This window comes from Eubalaena glacialis, chromosome 16, assembly GCF_028564815.1.
Source record: "Eubalaena glacialis isolate mEubGla1 chromosome 16, mEubGla1.1.hap2.+ XY, whole genome shotgun sequence".
Classification (NCBI taxonomy): Eukaryota; Metazoa; Chordata; class Mammalia; order Artiodactyla; family Balaenidae; genus Eubalaena; species Eubalaena glacialis.
Genome location: NC_083731.1, coordinates 81,689,324 through 81,715,962, shown reverse-complemented (window position 1 = coordinate 81,715,962; position 26,639 = coordinate 81,689,324). Strand labels below are relative to the sequence as shown.

The 26,639-nt window shown below is 41.1% G+C and overlaps 1 protein-coding gene across 4 annotated transcripts in view; it reads left to right on the top strand.

Moving 5' to 3' along the window:
* Positions 1 to 26,639, top strand: part of FRY (FRY microtubule binding protein) — a 327,509-nt gene that overhangs the window by 283,544 nt on the left and 17,326 nt on the right. For all 4 annotated transcript variants that reach the window (XM_061171162.1, XM_061171164.1, XM_061171163.1 and 1 more), the window contains 10 exons: positions 1,033 to 1,194; positions 3,503 to 3,577; positions 6,367 to 6,537; positions 12,531 to 12,731; positions 13,287 to 13,445; positions 16,536 to 16,702; positions 17,876 to 18,065; positions 21,609 to 21,758; positions 22,931 to 23,029; positions 25,121 to 25,204. In XM_061171162.1, the coding sequence (XP_061027145.1) occupies positions 1,033 to 1,194; positions 3,503 to 3,577; positions 6,367 to 6,537; positions 12,531 to 12,731; positions 13,287 to 13,445; positions 16,536 to 16,702; positions 17,876 to 18,065; positions 21,609 to 21,758; positions 22,931 to 23,029; positions 25,121 to 25,204 (1,458 nt within the window). The remainder of the gene's footprint in view (positions 1 to 1,032; positions 1,195 to 3,502; positions 3,578 to 6,366; positions 6,538 to 12,530; positions 12,732 to 13,286; positions 13,446 to 16,535; positions 16,703 to 17,875; positions 18,066 to 21,608; positions 21,759 to 22,930; positions 23,030 to 25,120; positions 25,205 to 26,639) is intronic.

Genomic DNA, 26,639 nt, shown 5'->3' with positions numbered 1-26,639 from the left:
TGCATGTTAGGTACTTCATGAATATTCTTCAACACGGCTGAATGGATTCATTCACTAAAGGAATAAACTAGATCTGCTTACATGGAACTTACTCTATTAATTAGGTTGTGGCTAGATTGGTTTTTTTCACACAGTAGTCTCATTGACCGTTCATCATTTCAATACTCAGGTAGAGATGCTGTTGTGCCACCATTGTGATATTTAGTATGTATATGATATTAAGGTATCAACTCAGTATTTTTCAATTTTTAACATTTTTTTTACATTGCTGGAGGTGGGGGAAGCTTACTCTTTGACTTGTTTACTCTGTCCCAAAGAGGTAGAGAAAACCTGTAGCCAATCAGCTGCATGCCCCGGAGACGCAGCTGCTCCAGAAAGATGTGCCTTGAGAGGCAGGTGGAGAATTACCAGCCAGCGTCTGCCATCTCTGAATGTAGGCCTACGAACAGGTTTCTGCAGATACCTCCCTGGGGCTAAAGTTTGGGAGGTGCTGCCTACCCAGCCACCACACTACAGGACTCTCAGGAAGTGAAATTTCTGAAGTGTTGTCAAGAACCTGGCCCTGACCTCATTCATTAAAATAATTGAAAAGATATAAATAATTTAAATAAATTTTTAAGTAATTGAGAGTGTATCAAGATTGGTGATTACAGATTGGAATGAGGGGAAGGAATTTTGGTCTTGTTTTAACTATAAAGAAAGTCTTTCAAGCTTAAACATCTGAAAACTATTTTGCTTTCCTGCATGTCTTCCTTCTTATCTTTACAATCATTTCTAAAGTGTGTTTAAGAACAAGCAATTGGATTTGTTTTCAGCTGCTAAAGAGGGTGGGAAAGTGTTGAAGATGCAAAATGATCTGGAATATGTATTTGAACATAAGGAAAATGAGCCTCCTTGTAACACTGAACTTCTCTAATCTGAGTTTTAATCAAATAAGCAGTTCTTGGTTGCTGCTGGGATAGAGCGATCCATATACCCCAGAAGTATGAATGAGATAGAAGAACGTGTGCTTCTCTATTCTTTTTTCTCAAGACGCCCATCATCGGGAGGCGATATGATGAACTGCAGAACTCTTCCGGGCGTGATGGGAAGCCCAGGGCCATGGCCGTCACCCGGAGTGCGTCCTCCACCTCATCAGGCTCCAACTCCAATGTCCTTGTTCCTGTAAGCTGGAAAAGGCCCCAGTATTCTCAGGTAAAGAGTCCTCGACTCCCAGGATTGGAAGGGAGCTTAGGGGACCTATTGAACCCAACTGTGATATGGGATTCCTGCCTCCACCATCCCAATATTTCCTGTCTGGGCATCGACACTTCAGTGATGAGGATCTCACGGTATTCTGTATCCCGAGGGAACCCATTTTATCTTTGAACAGTTCATTACATTGAGTTGAAGTCTGACACTCTATTGCTTCTTTTCATTGGTCCTAGTTCTCTTAAGGCTTAGAAAATGCAATTGGATCTGTCTTTCAAATGGCAGCCCTTCAAACACTTAAAGAAACCCTCCCCCCTCTGCCACTCACCCAAATCAGTCCTCTTTTCTCCAAGTAATACATCCTGAGTTCTCCTAACCAATCCTGCATAACAGGGCCACACCCCAGTGACCATTCTGGCTGCAGTGCTGCGAGCCTGCCCTCCAGTCAGTGGGCTCCATGCACACCTGACCCTGCAGAGCAGGGTGGGCGGCCAGATTTCTCTGCAGTTCTGTTATCTGTATTCACTTTCTGGGTGACTGCATCACAGCGTTGATGTCATTGGACTTACTGTCAAGTGAAACCCATGCATTATTTGGGGCTCTTTTGGTGACATGTGCCGGAAGCCCAGTGAAAAACTACCTTAAGTGGAAAGGGAATTTGTTAACTCCTATATCATAACTTCAAGCAGAACTGGATTCTAGCACACAATCCTTAGACCCTCTCTGTCCTTCTCACTGTCCCCACCTTCTCTTCCCAAAGTCTTAGGCCTGCTTTCCTCCCTGCTGACCTCATTCTCAGGCAGACTGTTCCAACGTGAGGCCCAACAACCTCTGGCAGCTCCAGATTTACATGGTCTTTGGCTCTGACGATTTCAGGACAGAGGCCTCCCCTCCCCAGTGTCGTAGCAATTCTGGAGAAAGGGCTCTGTGCGAGAGAGGCAGAGCCCCATTTGGCGGGAGAAGAGCCGTCCCAAGATAAAAAGAGGGACTGCATTACCGGAGGAAGGCAGAGTGGGTGCTGCGCAGAGAAAAACCCTTTGTTTGCACGCCCAGCAGGACTCATCCTTACTCTCAAAGGTTAGGGAAATGGAGCTTAGAGCCCAGCGCCTGCTGGAGCAGAGCTGGTTCTCAGTGAGTGCTCACTGCGTGCTTGAATAGAGAGCCCGCTCTACTTTCTTGGGAATTTGGAAAAGAGAAGACAAATGTACAGCCCAATTCCATGCTCCTCTACATTCATTCCTTCCCAGAATTGTAAAATGCCCACTAAAACTTAGGGAAATAGGTTAGTGAATCTCTTGCCATTCTTCAACATCAAGGTCCTCCTGTCTTTGACCTTGAAATGACACCATATTGAGTGTCCCGTCTATAATTTGAAAAGAAGGATGCAGGGAACTGAGTTCCATTAAGAAGGAAAATCTATGAGTGATATTGGCCTCCTTGCAGTCTCCATATTAAATCAGATTAAAAGGGAAAAAAATCATTTTCAGGAGAGGAGGACGATTGCTTTAAGAGCAATTCTGAGGCACATTAACGTTTTTTAGGCTCTGGTTACTCATCCTTTTCATTCTCAACTCACCAGTCCTTCTGAGACCTAGTTTGTCTATGTCATTGGGAAATGTGATGGTTTGTAGAAGAATCCCCATGCTTAAGGAACTGAAAAGTAAGGTTTATGAAGAAAAGCAAAAGGAATTCTATCCATTTAACTATAGGAAGAATAAATTGAGAAAGATTTAATATGCCTTGCAAATAATCGAATTTAATTCTGCAGAAAGTAAATTTATCCTCCCATTTGAGGAAAAGAGAATTGTGTTGTAGTATAATAGATTTAATTTAGGTGTAAGGAAAGGCTTGCTAATGATTGAAAGTTGTAGCACACAAGAAAGATTATCAAGGGGAGTAATGAATATCTGCTAAAGAACCAAGGGGTTGACTTTCACATCCCCTCCCTTGGGAAAACTTAGATCAGCACTGTCCAGTAGAAACATAATGTGAGCCTCATTTTAAATTTTCTAATAGTCACCTTCTGAAAAAAAGAAAAAAAAAACAGGTAAAATTAATTTTAATAACACATTTTAGTTAACCTAATATATCTAAAATATTATATTTTCAACATATAATCAATATTTTACAATTATTTTGGTGAGATATTTTACATTCTCTTTTCATACCAACTCTTCATGTATTTTATATCTCCATTCTCACTGGCCACATTTCAGGTGGGTTAGCCCTTTGTGGCTGATGACTACAGTATTGGAGTAGATTTGATCACAGGACCCCATGATTAAAACCTGCCTGTGTGTTTCTTTTCCAGAAGAGGACGAAAGAGAAGTTGGTACACGTCCTTTCTCTGTGTGGCCAAGAAGTAGGATTAAGCAAAAATCCATCGGTAAGTTCTGTCCTATATCACATTTATTTTGGTGTCATAACCTTTTTACCTTTGGTTGGTTTTTGCCTTTGGTCATGTAGTTTGGAGGTTTCAACTATGAATTACAAGTATGATATCCATCATCTAGATCAAACCCTTAGATTATTTCTCTCCATAGTATGATTTTCAATCTCAGTTCAGAAACAATGAAAGATGTTATTGGCTATTTGCTCCAGTTGGTAAATAAAAACTCAGTTATTTTAATTTTTTTAATATCTTGGATCTTTTTAATAAATATGCCCAGACTTTCTTAAAATATGTATATGTGACTGTCTTCTGCACCACCATATATGATACACATTCCTTTTGGGTGTAATTTTACTCTCTGTACACACATCTCTTACCGTGATGTCACTATTTTACTCATGTACAATAAAGGTGAAAATAGTGATATATTATCATGTTTTTTCTCATATAAACTTCCACTGAGGGACTTCCCTGGTGGTCCAGTGGTTAAGACTCCCATGCTTCCACTTCAGGGGGCATGGGTTCAAGCCCTGGTCAGGGAAGTAAGATCCCGTGTGAAGTGCGGCCAAAAAAAAAAAACACAAACCAGCAAACAGAAACGTCTACTGATGTTACAGTTGCACAAAAATGCCATTGGGCTTTGAAATAAATGAATAATTGAAGTATTAGAAGTTAGCTTCTGAAGCTTTTATAAAATTTAGAAAATTCAAGTTGTGTGTGTGAGAGTATTGTAGCAAAAGCAATAAAAATCTCAGGGTTTGGTTTTACTGGGTATTTTTATTTCATCTATATCACAGCATCTTTATTAGTAACCAGAAAAGAAAATAGCAAACTAAGTGATTTCCCAAGTAAGAAGTAGCAAACAGTGTCTCTGTGGAACTACTTTTAAAATTCCAAAATGTATATACTAATGTAGTTCATGAGCAGGTGAAACATGAGACTCATAGATTCGTGCTATAGTGCAAGTTGATACTTGTAATCATCTGGGAATGTGCCCCAGCCAGAAGGGTGGCCTCCGTTGAAGTCACCTTCTGAGTTATTGATCAGTGGGTTTGCTGCTGCTCCTGTGACATCATTGAGGGCAGAGGGACAAGGAGATAGTGTGGGGCAGATTGAGCCCCCCAGACTGAAAGGGAGAGGAATGAGAGCCCTTTACCTCTGCAGTGGCACAGCCAGAGAGGTCCGTTTCTTACCACCCGTGTGGTTACACTGTCTCCTTCAGATCCAAACCGCCTGCTGCGGTGCCAGGCCTTTCTAGCTAGAAATGTTTACTATGTTACAAATAAGAAAAGTGGCACTAACAAGGAAAGGGAGGCTTCGGCTGAGGAAATCAGAATTTTAGTCTCTCATCTCTCACTGACTGGTTGGCTGGTCCTCAGTGCTATTTATCTCATATACCCATTTGCAATCCCTGTACAGACTGCGTGTCTTGTACCATTTTATGAAAACCTAGTGCAAATCCTATGACTGCTCTTAAACACTGGAGAAAAAAAAGAATGTTTAAAATCCGTTCCCGGGCTTCCCTGGTGGCACAGTGGTTGAGAATCCACCTGCCAATGCAGAGGACACAGGTTCGAGCCCTGGTCCGGGAAGATCCCACGTGCCGCGGAGCAACTAAGCCCATGCGCCGCAACTACTGAGCCTGCGCTCTAGAGCCCACGAGCCACAACTACTGAAGCCTACGCGCCTAGAGCCCGTGCTCCGCAACAAGAGAAGCCACTGCAATGAGAAGCCCGTGCACCGCAACGAAGAGTAGCCCCCGCTCGCCGCAACTAGAGGAGGAGCCCGCGCACAGCAACAAAGACCCAACGCAGCCAAAAATAAAAAAAGAAAGAAAGAAAGAAATTTTTAAAAAATAATTTAAAAAAATAAAATCCATTCCCCTTTCTTTTTTTTCCTTTTGAGAGATATTTGTGATATTTAAATTCTTATAAATGACTTGCTTACTTTCAAGGAAGACCAAGACGTTATAACGGTTAAATAAAGAATACTGTTCATTTTATTTAATATCAGTCTATGTTCAGGAGAGGCTGGAGAGCAAAACATTTAGATTTATTTGAAGTCTGTTATTTCTACAAAGTTATATTAAAATGGCCCAAGTGAAATGAACCTAAACATAGAAGTTAATTTTAAAATGTTAACATACTAAAATTTTAATAGAAAAAAAAAGTTTTGTTTGAATCAACAGGACAGGACTTTTAACTATGAATTATGAGCACGGCTGCTCAGCTTCTCCTCTGTAATTCCCATGAACGAGTACTGTACTTCCTGACTTATGTTTCTTTTTCCCTACCAGTTCCTGGTTTATCTCTAAGAGGGTTAAATCCTTTGCTCTCACAGTTCGTTCTACCATAACATATCTTGGCATCAGTAGTCCTTAAAATCTTACGTGATAATATGTATGTGACGTGTATGTGTGTGTGAATCTGTACAGTTTCTAACCTCGCTCAGTGCAGAAACAGTGGAAAATTTCTTGGCTGCTGTAGACTGTCTGTGAACACACACTCAGTTGTCACACACACATGCACGTAGGATACACTTTTCATTAAGAAGCAGCGATTTGACTCTTGAACACTTTCCTAGCGTGTGAACTTGCATCTTTGCAATGAGTTGAATCTGAAGGCACCTGTCCAACATAAATAATAAAAGAACATTCTAAAAATACCCACTTAAGGAATTAGGTGTGTACTGGAAATACAGTGCTCTGAGGAGCCAGTTACACTGTTTGTAGCACAAACACAGAAGGGAGAGCGGTTTCTCAGGAGAGGACTCTTGGTTCGTAGGTGATTTTCTCGTCGTGTGGGGACTTGGATCTGCTGGAGCACCAGACGAGCCTCGTGTCCTCCGAGGACGGCACCCGGGAGCAGGAGAACATGGATGACACCAACAGTGAGCAGCAGTTCCGGGTCTTCAGAGACTTCGATTTCCTAGATGTGGAGCTGGAGGATGGAGAGGTACGGCCCGGGCTCGGTGAAAACGATCCGCTCAGCCTTTTCCTTGACTAACAACACAGTTTCTTACTATCTGCTAAATAATGAGTTCTTTAATTAGAAAGCTGTAAACTTTATTTTTAATCAATTTATTCAAAGTACAGCAGCTTAACTTTGGCAAAAGTCACCACACCCTTCCTGTCTAAGCCCACGGCCAAAGCCACCAAGTTCTTTCTAAATGGCAAAGATCTGACTTTGACCACACAGAGACTCTGTGTGTGTGTGTAGTCCAAAGGTGAACTTTAAAAAAAAATCACAGAAACATTCAAGGTCTGAGCCTGTTCTCTGGTACCTGGGTAAAACAGGCTAAGCATTTTATTATTTTCAATGTGAAATTGCTCTCATGGGTTGACGTCAAAGCTTGCCTGCCGCAACCTGCGATCAGAGCCCGAGGGCCCCGGCATCTTTGTGCTGTTTGATGAAATCCTCAGAACTTGAAACTAGATTTAACATACAAGAGCTCTTGGCTCTGCTTTCAGTTGGTTCTTGACACCTGGAGTAGCTGAATTCAAGTATCAACAGGCAGATGCAGATCTGTTTATCTGAATGATAATCATGGTAATAAGATGCTTTCCATTATGAGTCATGTTTTTGAAAACCTGGGATTGCAAGGAGGAGCATCATTTCGGTAGCTCAGGGGCACGTTCCAGCTGAGAGGCAGGCTTTTCCCTCCTGGGATGGACACTATGTTCCCTAAGTGGGGCTGGCATCTGTAATAAAGCCTGGTACCCAGCCTGGCATGTGGTGGGATCCACATACTTCAGCTCACATTTAACCAAGCACATTCTATTTCCCAGACAAAGAAAGGGCTTTCTGCTAGTCGTACAGTTAAAATGGAGGCTCAAATTCGAAGTTTATCATATCCTATGGCAGGTAGGCTCCTCCTAATTTAACGATAAACTTGTGGGAAATGATGCTTCAAGTAACTGCTTACCTTCCCTAAAAGGATATGATTGCTGACCAATCCACTTATGTCAAGGCAAGGCCACGGAGCTGGACAAGCTCTATTGAGCTCTATTTTTGTCCTTACTGGCCACTGACTACTCTGGCTGTCTGTGCCAGCAAGGAAGAATCATGTCCTCAGAATGAAGAATGTTTTCTTTACCAATTCTTTCCCTGGAAACAAGTTTAGCAGATCCAGTCCTTTAAGAGTATAAAGGCACCAACTGCAAGGCATTTTTAAAATGTATAAGCTTTCATCTTGAATTGTTCTCAAACCAGTAAAAAGCATTGCAGTTTTCTGACTGTTAACCATAATTAGTGATAAATCAATTGCTAAATGCGGTGAGGATTGTTTTAAAAGTCTAATGCAAAATACAGCTGTTTTGAATACTTTCGAAATGATCCAGAGGTATATGGAATGTCAAAAGTTTAGCTTCCTGGTCTGAGCAACTGACCTAATCTTTGCTCTTAGGCTAGAATTCAAGCTTGGGCACCCTCTTCAAGGGTTAAACTATGGAGAGAAAAATTGATGAAACAAGAGAGGCATCATTTTTCAGTGTCAGCCAAAGAAAAATGTGTTACGTGAAGGGACCTAGGAGGAATGGTGTCAGAGAAATCAGAAACAATTTCAGAACAACTAACAAATTTAATTTCTATCAAAATAAAGTAAGGAAAACCATAGATGCCCATCACTTGAAAATAAATATTATACTAATATTTTTCAAGGACAATAAATAATGATTACTATGCCTTTCTTCTAGTGTTCTCGCTACTGTCCTAGCCAACAAGAACTAAAAAATCATAGTGATTATTTTATCTTGTATGATTAAGATTTTATAAGAAGTTCAAGAATGTGAAAGTATATATTTTATCCAAATAAACCATTTGAGAATATTTTGCTACTTCTCAATAAGGTTATAATAAGGGATTCTAGCAAGCTTACAGAGTAGTAGAGTGAAAATACAAGGGCTTTGGAGTCAGGCAGGTCCAACTCTGACTTTCAGCTCTGCCACTGACCCAGCTCAAGCCTGGATGCAGTTTCTCTTGGCGTCTTCATCTATCGAATGGGAGTGATAATACCTGCCTATAGAGTTGATGTAAGGATCAAGTAAGATGACCTGTGTAAAGCTTTTAGCATAATTTCAGGCAGTAGGCATTCTAAATATCTGTTCCTTTGTACTGTCTTTGGTGAATAATTTCAGTATTTCCTCATCTGCGAAAGGTAAGCATATTTGGCTTCTAGATCAACACACATTTACTAAAAAAAAAAGAGACAAGGTTTTTGTCATGTCTATTCCTTTTCATTAAATAGTCTCAGAATTTATTGACTAATATCTTTAAGGGTTTGCCTTTGAACTTCTCAGAATCTTTAAAGGGTGCTGTGTCTTTGCTATTAATTGCACCTCAGCAGTGAAACAGATCATGATCACAGACACTTCTGCTTTTGGAAGCAGGATCAGGTGATGCCACCTTTTTTTCCCAGCTGATGACCCTCATTTAGTCTTTCCATGACATTTCACGATTTTCTCACAAATAAAAATTTAGGCATTCCAAAAAAAAAGAGTGTTGAGGAGACCAAAGTTGTCACTGAAGTGGAAGGGTATTTCAGAAATTGTATTTATGATTTGTTACCAACTACATCATCCACCGCTAAGAGGTTTGGAATTTCCGGTGTTTTGTACTAATTTTTCTTTGTGGGGTTTGTGTATCTTTGCCTTTTTTCTTTAAGTTGCATCTACTGACGTATATACTGTTAGCACTGTTAGTTGCTGTTGTGTTAAAACTAAGACAAATGCACTTGAGTATCTAATATAATCATTTTAAATAGACCTCTTATTTGTTTTTCTGTCCATTCAATCTGCTACACAGGAACTTCAGGTAAGATGATGCTATTTTCAATTCAGATGCACTAGTAGATGTTTTGCATCATTGCAGATTTATAACTGCATAACTGCTTTTCCCCCCTTCGAGAGTATGTATGCCTATTTGCACATTTACATTGAGATGTGTGTGATAGAAGTATTTTTCTTGGTTGCTGTAGAAGGGAAATATTTTCTGAAGTATAAATATGAGATAGTTTTAAAATCTTTATATGTTTAGTTCTGGAAGTTGCATGATTATATCTCTTGAGAGAGAGTGAGTTTTTAAATATGATCCATGGAAATCCTATAATTTCTCATTAGGCAGTTGTATAGCTGGATTGGTTTTGCTGTTAAATTCTTTTATTAAAAGTGAAATCAACAAGCTGCATCTAACAATATACCACATATACTGCCAATCAATTCCTTTTATTTTCCAGGAATTAGGAGCTATCTTTGGATGGTGACTATATAAAATTTCATCCAAATGAGGACCCTTTTCAAGTAAAAGGGGTCCGGTAATAATTACACCCAGACAACAGGCATAAGCTCGGATTATCCTGGGCAAACTGACCTATGATCACCCTGTATCTAAGTAGGTACATTTGGGGAACATATTCTGACCATCCAAGTTCCTTCAACAATAATTCTTATTTTTTGGAACTCCAATATCAAAGAATACGATTTCCAACATTTCTGGAACATTCAGTCGTGAATACTTTCTCATCTCAGTATAAATCCTGAGTGGTTATTTAAGTTTGATAACTGACATATGCAAATTGTCCATCAGGAATAGTTAGCCGTCTTCTAAATTTTCTCACACATAGAAAATCTCACTTAATCAGTGAAACAGTCTTTTGGCTTTTGACCTTGTAGGTAACATAAAATGCAAATCTGACATTTGGGTGTGGGGAAGTTGGAAGGTGGCTCTCCCAATAGGGGTATTCCTGTGCTATGAGAAGGCCCAGTTGACTTTTAATCACCACCGACTTTAACGTAGGCTAGGCTACTGTTCCATCTCAACCCCTCAGCTACTACCAGGGAAACAGTTTCAACATCTTTGCCTCTAATGGAGTTATTGCATCCTCTAGCAAGACACCCAGATATTATTCCTGCAAGAACAACTTCCCTGACTCCCAGTTCCCATGCCTGATTGATTCAGATCTTCACCTGAGCTGCAATCAAATTAACAGCAATGGCAATCTATACCCAGTGTAGCATTTTCTGGCCCTAGGTGTCTGTATTTCTCTGCAAGCTCAGTGCAACCCAGGTTCAGTGTGGGAGATTTCCAGAACTGCTGCCTGAGATAGTTCATCTAACCTATCCATTGATTTGGTACAAGAGAATCAGTTTTGTGAATTATGTTTTACAGTTGTACGTTTTTCCCAGTAACTTTTACATTCTTTTTTCTCTGTATTGTAATCTCACTTTTCTTTACCCTCTTTATTTCTTCACACATTGAGTTTTCTTTTTCTTCCCAGAACTCTTGCCTCTTCCACATTTTTTTCATTTTTTCACTGAAACAGCTATTTTAAAATACCAGCACAACAGTCAGCCTTTTCTACCAGGAAAAAAAATCATTTGGTGGTAATTTATCACAGCACTTACAGATAAAAGGTACAAATACAGCTATAAACTATGGAAAGCATATTCTGAATCTTATAATCAAACAGTCCTAAGAACAATCATAAATATCATAAATGGGGTGAATAATGATAATTTCCATATCATATCCAGAATGTGTTCAGGATTCTTACCTGTTGCCTTCCACCATGAATAGCCAAAACAGACTTTGGAAAAGCTAAGCATCTATTATATGAGAGATCTGTGAGAATGGTAAGATTCATTTCATTAGGAGCCAGAAAAAATAGACCCTGAAAACCAGAGGAAAATTAATAAATTTAATGCTCATTAATTTTAATAGTAATTTACATCTCTCACTGAAATTATATTATTATGCTATTTACTGAGCTCTCATCAGAAAGTTATTTATGGGAGTTCCCTGGTGGCATAGTGGTTAGGATTCGGTGCTTTCACTGCAGAGGCCCAGGTTCAATCCCTGGTCGGGGAACCATCCCACATGCCATGCGGTATGGCCAGAATACAAAAAAATAAAATGAAACATCACATTTAAAAAAAAAGTTATTTATGTCAGTGAACCATCAGTGTTTCAAATGACTAATATAAATAAGATTCTGTGCTAGATTTTATTCAGATTACCTATTTGTTTAGGTTAAAATTTGCTCACCAATGAGCTAGTAATATTTCTCTAGCTTTATTCCTATCTTAACAGAGAGAAAAATAAAACCCAGATTGGTTTTCAGAAAAAAAATTTATGTTCATCAAATAAGCTTATTTAATATCTGATGGTTTGTAGAGAAAGTCTGAGCTATATCTAAAATCTTTATTTAACACTTTACATTGCCACTTAGCCCAGTTCTCAGTGCAAATGTACAATTCAGCAATAATCCTTGGTACCGAGTCAGTCCATTCAGGTCTAGGGAAGGAACTGTTTTCTATGTTGGGACAATTATTTAAAGATGAGCCTAAAGCAAAACTGAAGCCTTGCTGCTCTGGCCTCTGCATAGTGCATGATTGTCCGACTGTGCCCAGCTGCTCTCTGATACCCTTTAACTCTGCATTTTATCTGTGAAAACTGCTGCGGCAGAAACAGCCTGGAATGTTTACCTAATGCTCTTCTACTTAATACCCAGAGGGTGTGGAACGTGCCACAAGCGTAGCTCCTACTTTTTCTCCTTCTGAAAAGAGTACTAAACAGGGGCGGGGTTTGGGGAGGGAACATCTCTTTTGAAGTTGTTTTAATATTAACAGTCTCTTTCTGACAGATTTTTGTTAACACGGATCATTTATAGAGTATCCCAAAATCAACTTGTTAAAAAACAAGATGTTACCCACTGTGCCAGAGTAGAGTGTATAATCATGTCTACCTACGATTTAATACGCATTTTGGTGAAAACAGTGTGCTTCTTACTACTTTTCACATCATGTAAGCAAAATGTTTGGTGCCCAAGGCCATGAGGGCTTGAGAGTTCATAATGAAAATTTTTATTACTAAGCTATGGCTAATCGACTGTGTAAAGGCGTGAGTGCAGGAGGATTTTGGCCTTAAAAAAGGAGCTGATGGTGTGATTTCAGGGCGAGAGTATGGACAATTTCAACTGGGGAGTCCGCAGGCGTTCTCTGGATAGTCTGGACAAGTGCGATATGCAGCTTCTGGAGGAGCGCCAGCTCTCAGGAAGTTCTCCCAGCCTAAATAAAATGAACCACGAGGATTCCGACGAATCCTCCGAAGAGGAGGATCTCACCACCAGCCAGATCCTGGAGCACTCTGACCTAGTAAGTAGGAACTCTCAACCTACTCTTCCCAAGACATTGGGAGACTTCTTTTTGTGATTCAAGCAGTAGTGCAGTTTCCAGTTGCAGCTACAGAAACTTGATACAGCTGCTAAACTCAACTCTGAAACATCAGGTGGTGTCTGATTCTAACCGGTCTCTTCTCTGTAGGGTGCAAATGGAAACAAACACTGGGGTTTTTATAAGCCCTGAATGCGATCAAATCTGTTCAAGCCTAGATTTTCCCCAAATAACTTTTATTATGCTGAAATCTTTTTTTTTTTTTAATTCCTCAGACATCTGAAGTTTGAGGAAATATGACACAGACATTTTGATGGGGTTATCTGGAAACAGGGGTGTTTGTATTTTTCAGTGCTGGGCCTTGCCAGCTACTGTGCTTAAGTTCTAATGACAGTGAAGTATGTATGTTAAACAGTTATTACCTGTCCACCAAAAACTAGCTTGTACACTGGTTTGTACTCTTATGTAAAGAATAATTAGAGCTTTTAAAGAACGGGAACGTCACACTCTGTTTTATTTCCTTTGCTTTCTCAACAGATCATGAATCTCTCCCCTTCTGAGGAGACTCATCCCATGGAACTCACGACCACCTGCGATATGACCCCCGCTGACCCTCATGCCTTTAACACCAGAATGGCTAGCTTTGACGCTTCTCTGCCTGATATGAATAATCTTCAGATTTCTGAGGGTTCAAAGGTGAAGAGATTTTGGCAATCGTTGATTGTAGTTTTCTTTAAAAAAAAAAAATGTACTTCCAATTTTCTGAGCATTCTTAGCAGGTTCTAAGTGGAGGGACTATCTTTATTTTCTTTCTTTCTTTTTTGAAGTAGTTGAGTTTACGCCCCTAAACCTAGGTTTTGAAGTTGCTTTACTCTCACAGACCTGAGTGGCCATCTTCCTGTTGGTTGAAGGAGATTTGATTTGAGGTTCTTTTAAAATGAAACATTTTGCATTTTCCATAGAGCACGAACACTGCTCGTGTTTTGCCATTTGATTAATGGCAAAACAAATTGGTGTATGTCGGAGATTGCTGAGACCGGGAAACTGCTGTTCTTTGTCATGACTTTTATAGAACAATCTGCTAAGTGAGGTGTGGGTGTATGCACGTATCAGGGGGAAATTTTTTCCTATGTAGGAACCAATTTTACAATCTGTACATTGATTCTGTTCTCGCCTTTGGCGGACTATCAGAATTTTCAATATCAATCACAGTATTATGCACAAAACTGTCCTAGCCAGGCTCTCTGAGGAGAAAAGTAAGTAATGGATACAATTTCCTTATTTAAAAGGTCAGCTTTTAAAAAAAAAAAAATCTAAAAATGTGTATTTCATTTAAGGTTTATTTTATCAATATTTCCATAAACTACCTTGTCCATAAAACTATCAACTCCCACACTGTGTTCACATATGTGCCCACATAAATGCCCATTAGTACAGAATTTTATTTTCTTATATTAGAAATACCAAAATAACCTATTGCTGTTAGGATAAAGTTTTCTTTATCTTTAGTTTGGTTATGGTGGTATAAGTTTAAGGAGAAAATGAAATAGAAAAAAATTTACAAAAGTATATTCTTTCTGATACTTCTACTAGAAAAATATAATACAGGCTATTCTGTATTCTTTTACAGTGTGCTAAAAAATATGTCTGCGATCTAGCAAAATCTAATCTACTTTAAACCAAGGGCAACCAGTGAAACTGCAATCACCTAAAAATATTGAAGCTTAAAAAATAATTATTTCTAAGACTTCCCCATTGCAAAAGGACAGTGATCAGGGTTCTTAGAATTAGCAGAGTCCTTTTTTAGCCAAAAAAGGGGCCAGAAAGAAAACTGTCTGAGATTAAAATGCCAGAATCTTAATATCAAGAAATAAACTTCATGGAAAGGACACCACAAAATAAATGTGAAGTTATTAGCATTTATTATTTCTCAGTCTTGCAATAGTCATTTTCTCAACTTTTCTATTTTGAATGCTAAGTTATATAATTCCTCATACAAAGCATTGCCTAAGGAGTAATATTTTCATGGACTCATACAGAAATCTATCAAGGAATTCTGTCAAGGAAAGGCTGAGTCTAATTTCTGAAAAGCTATCTCTGTTTTTCACATCAGCTGGGCTTCTGCAATGTTTGATGATGTATCTGTGATGTTAGAAAGAGAAAATAGAAAATATTTTTATAAGAACTCAGCCCGCCCCTAATAGATTAAGTCTATATACACTAATAACCCAGGCCAGTCAGCAGTCTCGTTGGAACCACTCTAGTTTTAAAAAGCAGGAAGATGTAAATCAACTATACTCCAATAAAAATTAATTTAAAAAATAAAGAAATAATAAAATAAAATATAGTGCTCTGTCCACTCATCAGACACAAGAAAGCAGTGAATCTTTCATCTTCTAGCCAAAATTAAGCTGCTTAACTGCACGGCTGTCAACCTTGACAGTTACTGTTCACATTCAAAATTTGGGGTAAAGGATAAATGAGTTTTTAACAACAACAACAAAAATTATATGAAGTGGACCATTAATGAAATTCTAACTGGACAGAAACTAAGTATTTTTTTAATGGCAATAGTAAATGTATTAAAGATAAAAAAATAAAAATAAATAAAAAGCAAGAAGCAGCAGATATGGATACGCCTCTGAAACGCAGTATTTATGAGCAATTCCTTCAAAGACATGAGAACCTATTTCCCTAACATATCTGTAAACATTTCTAATTTCCCTCTTTAATCCTAGACTCAAAATACTAAATGGGCAGCCAGATGTCAACCCACGATAACTCTCTAATTCATATATACATCTATTTTGCCTTGATTTTGTTTTTGTTTTAAGAAAATGACTCACTGAACCATGTACGTGTGATTTCTTCCTCTCCTCTTCTGCTCTGTGATCCAGTTGCCTTCCTTCCTCTCCCGAAGAACAATCAGTTCTCCAGATGATTTCCCCCTGGCCCAGGTTCAAGCCCAGCCTCTTTTTCCATTTGACTTGCTACGTCTTTTTCCTGCCCCTCAGTGATCCCAGCTCTGCCTGCCCTAGAGCCCTTTCATCTCGCAGATCATTCTACATTTTATAGCAACGTGAGAGCAGCCTCTCATATCTATTATCTTCAAGGGATATTCCCAAGAGTAAAGCATATGCATATATGGATCTCGGAGGATTTTCAGCATGGAAAGGCCTGTCAACGTGGCAGGCTTGGTGAATAACTCTGGATCACTTGTGAGCACCGCAGACACTTCTGGAGCCTTTACTATGCCAGGCACTGACAATTCTAAATTCTAGTTTCCATAGGTAATATTGGACATATTATATAATATATTGGAGAGTTAACTCCAGATAACTTGCTTTAGAAGACTGGGGTTGTACAATGAAAAGAGTTCTGAATCAGAGATGGTGTCTCTAGTCCCAGCTCTGGCTCTGATTATATACCTGTTATTAGGCACGTCATTTTCCCACGTGGAGCAACTGTTTCCTCGTCTATAAAATATGGAGATTGGACCAGGGGGGTCTCTACGGTCTCTTCCAAGTTTAGCATTTTATACTTCATAAGCGTGGGTCAGATATGGTAATCTACTGAGAGCCTCTTTGGGAACTCTCCCGGAAAAGACTGAAAGGAAGATAAAGAAAGAACAGTACTTCAGAGAATTCTTGAGTTCAGTTACAGAAATTGACTCTACCGTAGCTAGAAGACAAATGCCCCCAATTTCTATTACTCTCAGGATTGCAGATTTTTCTATGGATAGTCTTACATATTGGGGGGGATTCTTTTCTCTTTTTATGCTCCCAGGTCAACGCTGTCCAGGAGGAGGAGGACACCCCCGTGCATGAGGATGATCTTTCCAGCTCCATCAATGAGCTCCCGGCAACTTTCGAATGCAGCGATAGCTTTAGCCTGGATATGACCGAGGCAGAAGAAAAAGGCAGTCGAGCGCTGGACCAGTTTACTCTTGCCAGGTGAAGAGTGTACAGGGCACGTCGTACCGGCTTCGCTCTAACTCCAGTTAAATGTCAGGCTTGTGCTGCTGGGACTTCCTAACAAAGGAGTCCAAGCGGACATATAACTTGGAAGGCTCTCGGCGGGTGGGAATCATCCAACCCCAGAGCAGGGCCTTATGCGGAACCCATAAAGCCCTAGAGTCATGTAAAAAGCCAGAGGGGAGCCTGGGGACATGGTCCAGGCCTTGTAAGCTTTGAAAATAAGCAAGCTTGGCAAGGCTTGGAAATAGGGAGTTCTTTTCATTTTGAGTTAAAAGACCAGAACAAGAGGCCCCTTATAAGCCAAATACCTACTCTTTTTTTAAGTGGGTGGCTTTCAGCCTCGTGGCTGACATTTCTGAGACAAGTGAGATCTAGTCAGAGAATACAAATAGGAAAAAATATAAAGAGGATAGATTTTTTAAAACCCCACTAATGTGGCATCTAGAATAAATCACAAATAATAATGCTACAGATTTACTTTAGGAGAAGAAAGTCAGAATCCTAAAATCACTCCTCTGAACGTTGAAAATAAGAATTAAGTAAAAGCTTCTGATGTGGCTGGACAGAGGCCTTCTGTTATGGTGACCCATATCCGTCCATCAGAGAAACAGCTTACGGTGATATCTAGAGAAGAACTTTGACTTTTCACAGTTAGTTCATTTTTCTCTCCTTTCTTCGTTACTCTCTGTCTCCCCCTGCATTTCTCTTCTTTCATTTCCTTTCCTCTCTCTGCTCTTTTCTTCTGGGCATTTATGTATATGCACCCACTAATACTGTCCCTCCACAAAGGAAAAGTGAAAAGATTCAGAAATTTTCTCATCACTTATTGTATTGAAAAATGAAAAGGACTGCAATGGGCCCCAGCACAGGAATGAATGTATCCTGTGTCCGGGGAAAGGCTGTCCAGAAAGTGAGGGGCAGTTACTGAAGGCTAAAAGAGGTACCGAGTCTATAAAGGAAATCCGAGTGGGAGGAATCCCAGAAATTCTACAGGTGAAAATTCTCTTTTCTAGAGTCAGAAAAGAATCTTGGAGACCTCTGAATGGGAGCCAGGCTCCCAAAGCGACCCCAGCGGGAGGAGTGGGCAGAATGGGTGCCTCGGGGTGAGAGGACGCCACTTCCTGACGCTGCCGTTTGCATTTGTTCCAGCTTTGGAGAAGGCGAGAGAGGAGTCTCGCCGCCCCCCTCGCCCTTCTTCTCGGCCATCCTCGCTGCGTTTCAGCCCGCAGCCTGTGACGACGCGGAGGAGGCGTGGCGCAGCCACGTCAACCAGCTGCTGTGCGACTCGGACGGCTCCTGCGCCGTGTACACGTTCCACGTGTTCTCCTCCTTGTTCAAGGTACTGCGCCCACGGAGGGGCCCACAGATGCGCCGGGGCTGAGGTCTCTTTGGGGAGCCAGCTGGCCTCCAACTGAAGGGGTTAAGTGCTGGGTTTATACTACTTTGTCCTCCTGACATCCTTCAGTGTCCTCTGACTTCATCCTTTCTTCTCCTCAACCTTCATCTACTCAGGCTGGCACTGTGGAGACGCTGCGCTCAGGGATTCAGGCCGCCGTGCTGTGCCCCTCGCTCCCCCACTCTGGTTTTCACTGGCATCATCAGTCCCAGGCAGGCAGCCAGGACTTCAGGACCACAGGGTGGCACCTTCTGCCAAGCCCAGCCTCCATCTCTTCTTTCCGCTTAGACTTCTCCTCTATCTTTTTAATTCACTGTGTTTTTCCTTGCCTTTTATCTTTCCCCACCATGAAGTCCTTCAACGTGCCAGCCTGTGAAGCTTTTCTAGAGGTTGAGTTCTGCTGAGTATATCACGAGAGAGGCACAGGAACTTAGCTGGACTGAGGGATGGAGCCCTCTGACCACCTTCAGGAAGAGCCATGGGAAAGGCAGAAGGGAAAGGCAGGGAAATGAGGCATTATATAAAAAGTGGAAAATGAAAAAACTGGGATCATCTGCTTTAAATGATTTCAAATTCAGGAAGCCATAATTTAGTTAACATAAAAGTCAACTTGGTTTTTGAGCCCGGAGGCCCTTCCATTTTTGGAGCAGTGTATACCAACAGTACTCAGAGCTAGTTTCTCAGTATTCTGAGTGTCATCCATGCTGCTCTCTCTCAAGTTTTTCAGTTTACTTTTCGTGAGACCTGTTAGAAAACTGAATGGACAAAAACTAAGGTTGTGTCTGAGATGCAGTGGGGGCTGGAGGGACTGTTGGCCTTAAGACAGAAAACAATGGGCTGCTGAGAGATAAGAATCCAGAAACACCCTAGCATTAAGCCAGACTGAAATTTAAAAACAACAACTATCCACAAGCTACCATTTGAGGTAAATTTAATTGTTAAGGATTCAGGAGCAAAGTAATTTATTATATTGTTCTAAAGTCAGTTTTTAAATAATGGTTAATAATGTATATTTAAGTTTGGCTGCTGTAGTAATTTTTTCTTATTACGGTTACTAGACTCTTCTTGCTCGATTTTATAGTCCTGAGCAGTACTTTTCCCTCTGCCGAGAACTGTCATCTCCTCTTTTCCCACAGCTGTGCTCTCAATGACATGCAAATCCCTGATTGGCTGTCACTTCAGTGAATGACACCTTCCTTTACCTCTTTCTCCCTGCCCCCCACACACACACTTGGGATCCCGAGCCAATTGTAGTTGTATCTGTTATACTTGTCACACTTGTTTAGGTGTCTGTCTCCCTGGAGAGGGCAGGTAATGGTGTCTTGCTTTGATTCCCCAGCAGCTGGCACAGTGGCTCACACACAGTAGCTGCTCAGTTAATGCAGAAAGAATGAATGGGAAAAAAAAAACCTTTTTAATATAAATCTTAAATGTACAGTTTCTGACTTAATGCCAGTACGGCAACAGATTGTCACGTGAGCTGGGACATGGGGCTGGGCCCTGGGAGGTACATTGGGGTTTGGATTTTTTTCATCAGTGTATTGGACCAATTTCTAAGGAGCTTATCTGCAATAATAATACAAATGTGTACCTCCTATTTCAGTTTTTAATATTACATTTAGCTTTAAGAACTTTCTCAGCTACCATCAAATGCTCTGTGATTGAGAGCAACACGGGTCGCAAAATCGGTATTAATCAAATATGCTGGAAATGAAACACATTTCAGACATGCAGTCTATTAATCTTTCGTCATGTCCTCACCATGGCTGTTTACTGTTTTCTAACATTTTTCCTGTGAGTCTGGACACCACGTTTCCCTGTATTTGGTTGGATTTTGGACGGGGTAGAGAGGAGGTAATTGCAAAAATAATTTGGTTTTAAAAACAAGGAAATGATTTCTAAAGGTCCAGCATGGGTGGCTTTCTAAGTGTCTCAGTCAGTGTATATCCTTCCTGCTGCTCCTGTGTTAGAATATTGTCATTTGATCACACAGTGTCACCAAACTATATATTTTTATATAGAAGTCATATGTGGCTCTGAAGTTCCCTGAAAGATCTAGCTTCTCAGTACAATAGAAAACAAACCCAGGGACTTCCCTGGTGGTCCAGTGGTTAGGACTCCACGCTGCCACCACAGGGGGCACAGGTTCGATCCCTGGTCAGGGAACTAAGATCCTGCAAGCTGCTCAGAACGGCCAAAAAACATTTAAAAAAATACAGAAATGAACCCAGATCTCACCACATCCTAGGGTAAGATGGAAAGAAACCAAACTATCTGCAGGACCTGGATCCTACTCCCGGCTTTGCCACTCCACTAGCTGGTGACACGTGGCATTTCCTGTTCCTTTCAGCAGCAACATCCTGTCGAGTGTTTTCTTTAATTGCACATAAAACTAAAAACACCATAAAGACATATGTATGTTATGCATTATAGCAAGATTCTCAGAGGTATTAAATACAAAATAAATAATATGCAACATGGTAGACGTTTTTCTAGTATAACTTGTAAAGAGCCAAGAGCCTGCTGCTGTTTTGGGGACCTGCTAATTTCCCCATAACAGGGCAGAGAGGATTTCTCGTGGGTTAGATTCTCCAACTCAAAAGGTACGACATCTCTTTGGGGAAGACCAGTGCCTAGAACCGGAATTATTTTTTGGTTAAATATTTTGTTCTTTTTGTTAAAGATGTTGTGTGTTGGAAGTTGGGGCTAAAAATGTTCTCATTTTGGCACTGACACAGGCCCAGTGAGTCAGATTCTTCCTAATTATGGTTTTTCTTCAGGCAGTATAGGGGGAATAGTAACATTTAGGAAGCATTATAGGTTTATGGAAGGGATGTGAACTTAAAAGTCAAGCTCATCCTTACTCTTTCACATACTAGTTGCATGACCTTGAGTCCTTTAACCTCTCGTAACCTCAGTTCCTTCACCTGGTTGCAAGGATTGATGAGTTGATGTGTGCAAAGCTATCGGACAGAGTTACAGACTCCTAATCAGAGGCTCTCTCACAGGGAGACAGGTCCCATGAATTTACCCTTTCATTCTTCAGAGGCTTTATGGCCCATTTTAGTGCTCTATCTCAGGGAGCTGTGATCTTGGGAAACAGATTATATCTCATGACCTTTTTCCTCTCACCCACATTGAAGTCATCTCAGAAATTCTCACTCATCTGACAAACACGCTAGGCAGACTCAAGCTGCTGACCGGCGCTGACAATCAGCAAAAAGCAAAAGCAGCATTTATTTAAAAGATTATATGAGCACCCATGCATTGGGAAATGACATTTTAGGAAGAAACTTTGTTCACATTGGGTGATTACTCACTTGACTTAAGACATTCACTCTGCCCCTATCACCGCCCCCCCCCCCCCCGCCACTACATGGAGGACCTGTGCTCATCTGATATTTTTATGAAGATTAAAAAATAGTTTTTTCTAGTACAAAAGTTAAAACGTGGCCATTTACAAATAGTAATTATGTTGCCTTTCAGAATATTCAGAAAAGGTTCTGCTTCCTAACCTGTGATGCGGCCAGTTACCTTGGAGACAACCTCCGGGGCATCGGATCCAAGTTCGTCAGCTCTTCCCAGATGCTCACGTCCTGCTCCGAGTGCCCCACGCTTTTCGTGGACGCCGAGACCGTGAGTATCTCAGGCCTGCTCCCGCAGCAAATGGCCCGCCCAGCTGATGGTGCGGAACTTCAGGGAAGCACACGTGTGTTGTGGTTTGTTTGAAAGACACTCTCCGTGTTTGCGAGCAGCGCTCTGCTGTGCTATGAGTCCCAGAGGCCTGGGCCTGCACAGGAATGACTGTGCATGGCCAGCCCAAGCCAAGGCAGTCACTGCAGGGAATCAGGAGGAGATCCCCCTCTGTGCTCCCTTCGCGGCCTTGTCGCTTCTCTCCGATGACTCTTGACTTTGAAGGCTGTGAATGTGGTGAGCTAACCCCCCAGAGCGGACCTAGCCAGTCCCCACGATGCCAGGTTGGCTAGGCGGATGGGTCCCCAGAGGCAACGATGTTACCACTTTCCCTACTTCCAAGAGACTGATTGCCCTCTGGATGGATTCGTCCAGCCCAACTGCAAATGATGAGTTTAAAAGCAGGAGTCCCCAACCCCCAGGCCGTGGACCGGTACCAGTCTGCAGCCTGTTAGGAACCAGGCCATAGAGCAGGAGGTAGGCGGCGGGCGGGCGGGCGGGCGAGCGAAGCTCCATCTGCTGCTCCCCACCGCTCGCATTACCGCCTGGACCACCCCTCCCCCACCCACCCCACCCCGTCTGCGGAGAAATCGTCTTCCACGAAACCGGTCCCTGGTGCCTAAAAGGTTGGGGACCGCTGGTTTAAAGCATGATTAAAACAGTCCCTGGCTGACGGCTGAATCATGACTGTATAAATGTAATACTAATGATTTAAAGTACAGATTAAATACAAAATCAGTTTGAAAACCTATTTGGCGGTCTGTCTTCACATTGCTTGGAGTATTACTGGATGAAGACACTAGAGTCCATGCATAAAATGGATGCTGTATCTTAATGTGGGCTTCTGTGGAATACTTGTTAAGATTTGTCCGTCTATACTGATATGGGGAAGATGGATATTTTCACAGGAGATTTTGATTAGCAGTATCCAATGCAATTGCTGCTGATAGTGGAGCTAAATTACAAACTGCACAGCTTATTAAAATGGATGCTACCAACCCCCCCGCCCCACACTTTACATCTAAATATACTTCTCTTTTCTCTCTGCATAGCCATGCCTTTGTCTAGGTGTCTCTCTGGAAGTTGTTTTAATACAAATTATTTTCCTGTCTTAGCTCCTTTCTTGTGGACTTTTGGACAAGCTCAAGTTCAGTGTTTTGGAACTGCAAGAATATTTGGATACCTACAACAACAGAAAAGAGGCCACCCTCTCAGTAAGCTTTTATGTTTCTGTGCCTATACATTTAGTTAAAACCAAATGAACCCAACCACTGTGAGCTCTTGGGAGGCGATGTGATTTACCCAAGAGAGGCTCTTTTGGGAGAAGACAGATTTCATCTATTCTTCTGTGAAGGATTACAGTTCCAACTTAATGGTGGCAGAACTGTCAGTACTATGGATTATATAAAAATGATACCTACAAAAGAGAAAATTTTCAGCTTTCGATTTTAGCCCTGTAATTTCCCTACCAAGAAACTGGGGAAAGTGGGTATCTGCTTAATATGTCAGTTTATCAACATTATAACTTTTCTGTTCTCAGAAATTTAAAATTGTTAATTACTTCCTTCCAGTGTTCGCCTCACCCAAAACTGGTTGAGACGGACCTCCTCTCTCTTCTCCTTTTAACCACCCTCGGTAGCTGCTTCTCCATCTCCGTGGTTTCTCGTGGCCTCGGCTCCTGCTCTTTGCTTTTTTCTTCCTTCCAAGATGTAAATTGTAAAATGTTAGAGGCAGAAGTGATTCAGAAACCATCCATGCAAACCCCCTGATTTCCAGCAACTTCCATGTGTAATTTCCATGGAGCACTTCCTATCATATACCAGGCACTATAAAAAGAGCATGGATTTTTAAGTCAGATGGACTTGAGTTCAAATTGCAGCTCAGTTACTTCAGGGCTAGTGACCTTGGGTAAGTTACCTCCTCTCATCTCAGATTCATCATCTCTAAGACAGTTATAATAGTAATTAATTTGCAGAACTGTTGTAAGAACATAACCATTATAAGAGTCATAGTAGCTGTCATTTCCTGAGTCCTTTCTATGTATCCAACAACCTGATAAGAGTTACATCTCTTAACTTAAATCATGTAATGCTTACAACTACCCTGGGAGTTGCTATTATTATTCTCATTAGCTAGGAGGTAGCATAGTGGTATTGAAACCCAGGTCTGTGGGATTCAAAGGTCCATGCTCTTAACCACTACACAATATTGCCTTTAAAATAGAAATAATATATGTAAACTGCCCAGCACAAGTGCGTCGTACATAGAAGATATTCATTCTAAAGCTACTGGGTTTTTGTTTCTTGTTGTTGTTATCTCATGACCTGTCAAAGAGAGTTCTGACATTCTACTGCAACAATTCCCTTTGTCTTCTATTTCTGTGGCTCTTTCGCTGTCACTGATTTCCAGCTTCTCAGTCATCAGTTAATAAAAGTAATCCTTTCATTCTGGTTGGTGAACGAGCCAGTCTTTTGATGTCAAGTGTGAGTTTCAGTTCTTCAGTGCTTATTGTTTTCTGCCCAAAGGTTCCTTTCACATCTATACTAGTTACTATTCCAGATACTTAAGACCAGCAGAATCTTTAAATAGCTGGGCTATTACTATAATAGCCTTTCTTACAGTGAAATAGACCTGCCTCAAAGAAGCCACCTCAAAATAACAGAGAAGAAGGTGTGCCGTGAGTCAGGGTGCATTGTCCAGGATGACCCAGCCTGCGAGGAAGTGTTGGGACCTGTCTCCTAACCTCAGTCGTATGAAAAGTTTCTAACCATATGTGAATTTAATCTATACCTAAATTTGGAATGGTCTGGTGAAACCATTCTTCAGGGTGATACATCACAACACTGAAATGATAAATGTTGAAATTTTTAAATGACCATCACTGAACCCATCTAAGCAGATTTTTTTTTTTTTATCAATTTGGGGAAGTTATGTTTTTTTTTGTTTGTTTGTTTTTAAACATCTTTATTGAAGTATAATTGCTTTACAATGGTGTGTTAGTTTCTGCTTTATAACAAAGTGAATCAGTTATACATATACATATGTTCCCATATCTCTTCCCTCTTGCATCTCCCTCCCTCCCACCCTCCCTATCCCACCCCTCTAGGTGGTCACAAAGCACCGAGCTGATATTTTAATTTCAAATTATTAATCTTTAACCAAAAAGTTTTCAAAAAGTCGTTATATAAAAATTTTATTTTCCTGTGATTAGAAGCTTAATCTATTTTTCCTGACAGAATTGATTGTAAAAACATTCTTAGAACATCACTGAATTTACCTATGTCTGTATCTCTTTCTGACAACAGTGGCTTGCAAACTGTAAGGCAACATTTGCAGGAGGATCAAGAGATGGAGTAATTACCTGTCAACCAGGGGACTCAGAAGAAAAGGTAATAAAAGCCTGTTAGAGTTTATCTTTTCTGTGCTCTGACTTTGTGTGTTGGTGTTGATCTACCCAAGAAGCGTGGAACTTGAAAAAGGAAGAGGCAGAATGAGTGATCCCGTACATTCACATGACACATCTAGAGTAAGAAAGAATGACATTCGCGCCAAGCATGACTGTGTTGATGGGATTTGGGGCGGGGCGGTCTTCTTTTTGGAAAGGTAGAAGTATAAAAATAACCTTTCTGCTGACGCTAACTATACTAACCGTTTCCTAATAAATCTGTTCTTCGTTCAGAATATAAAACCAGATGTCATTAATTCTTCACTGAGCCACTTAGCTCCTTCAATGAAGAAAGTCTTTGTTGACCTTTTAGCAATCACTCAGACTTTTTTTTTTCCTCATTTAGAATTGCTTTAAGTACACACCTCAGACCAGCTGGCTTATAAACGTATGTCATATTGTAAAGGAAATTGGGCAGAAAAGTGTGAACAGATTAAGATCATTCAATTCTGCAGTTACTCCTGTGACCCCCGTGGTGGGTACAACAGTGAATTCTGCCCCGGGTGGAGCTTCTGATCTGTTCAGGGAGATGGACGTTAACCAACAGTCATACACGTGTAAACCGTGACAAGTGCCATTAAGGAAAGGAAGGAACAGTAAAGCTATGAAAGAATACAGCAAGAGAACCTGGCCTACCAGGAGGGCAGTTCTGGGATGGCTTCTCCACGAAGTGCCATCTAAGTGGAGATCTCGGCTCTGAGCTAGAGTGCAGAGGGGTGGGTGGAGAGCCTGTGTGAAGGCCCCAAGGCAGGAGGGAACCTGGCCCTTTCCAAGGACTGACGAGAGCCTGTGGGGCTGGGCGTGTAGACAGTGACAGGGAGAAAAGTTTGAGTCTGAAGAAGCTGCACAAGCCAGACCGTGCAGGGCTTTGGGTGCTTATCTTAACAGCAATGGTGGGCAATTAAAAGTTGTAACAGGTGGGTGTGATCAGAGTGGGGCTCGCCCGCTCTCCTGTGGAAACGGACTGAAGTGGGCAAGCGTGGATTTGGGAAGACAAGTTAGGGGGCTGCTGATGGGTCTAGGCAGAGAGGTCACCTTTAATTACATTGTCACACCTAGAAAAGCATGTTAGAGTGTGCATCCTTCAGAGGATGAGAAATCGTCTTCAGGGTGGGCCTTGAGGAGAAATGACAGTGTCAATCCATCTCAATATTGATCTTATATCCAGAGTTGGAAGAGAGATTATTTTTCTGATTAGAGCTATCATTTGGCTTCCATCCCAAAGCAAAACCCAACAAATGTTTGACCTCAGAGCACTGCTTACCCTCCATTGATTCACTCCAGCTCTCTTTTTTAAGTCAGATTCTCTATCTTCTGGAATAGTTTGATGTTGCCAATTATTCTGAGCACCCTTTGCATGGGGACAAGTGAAGGGGGAG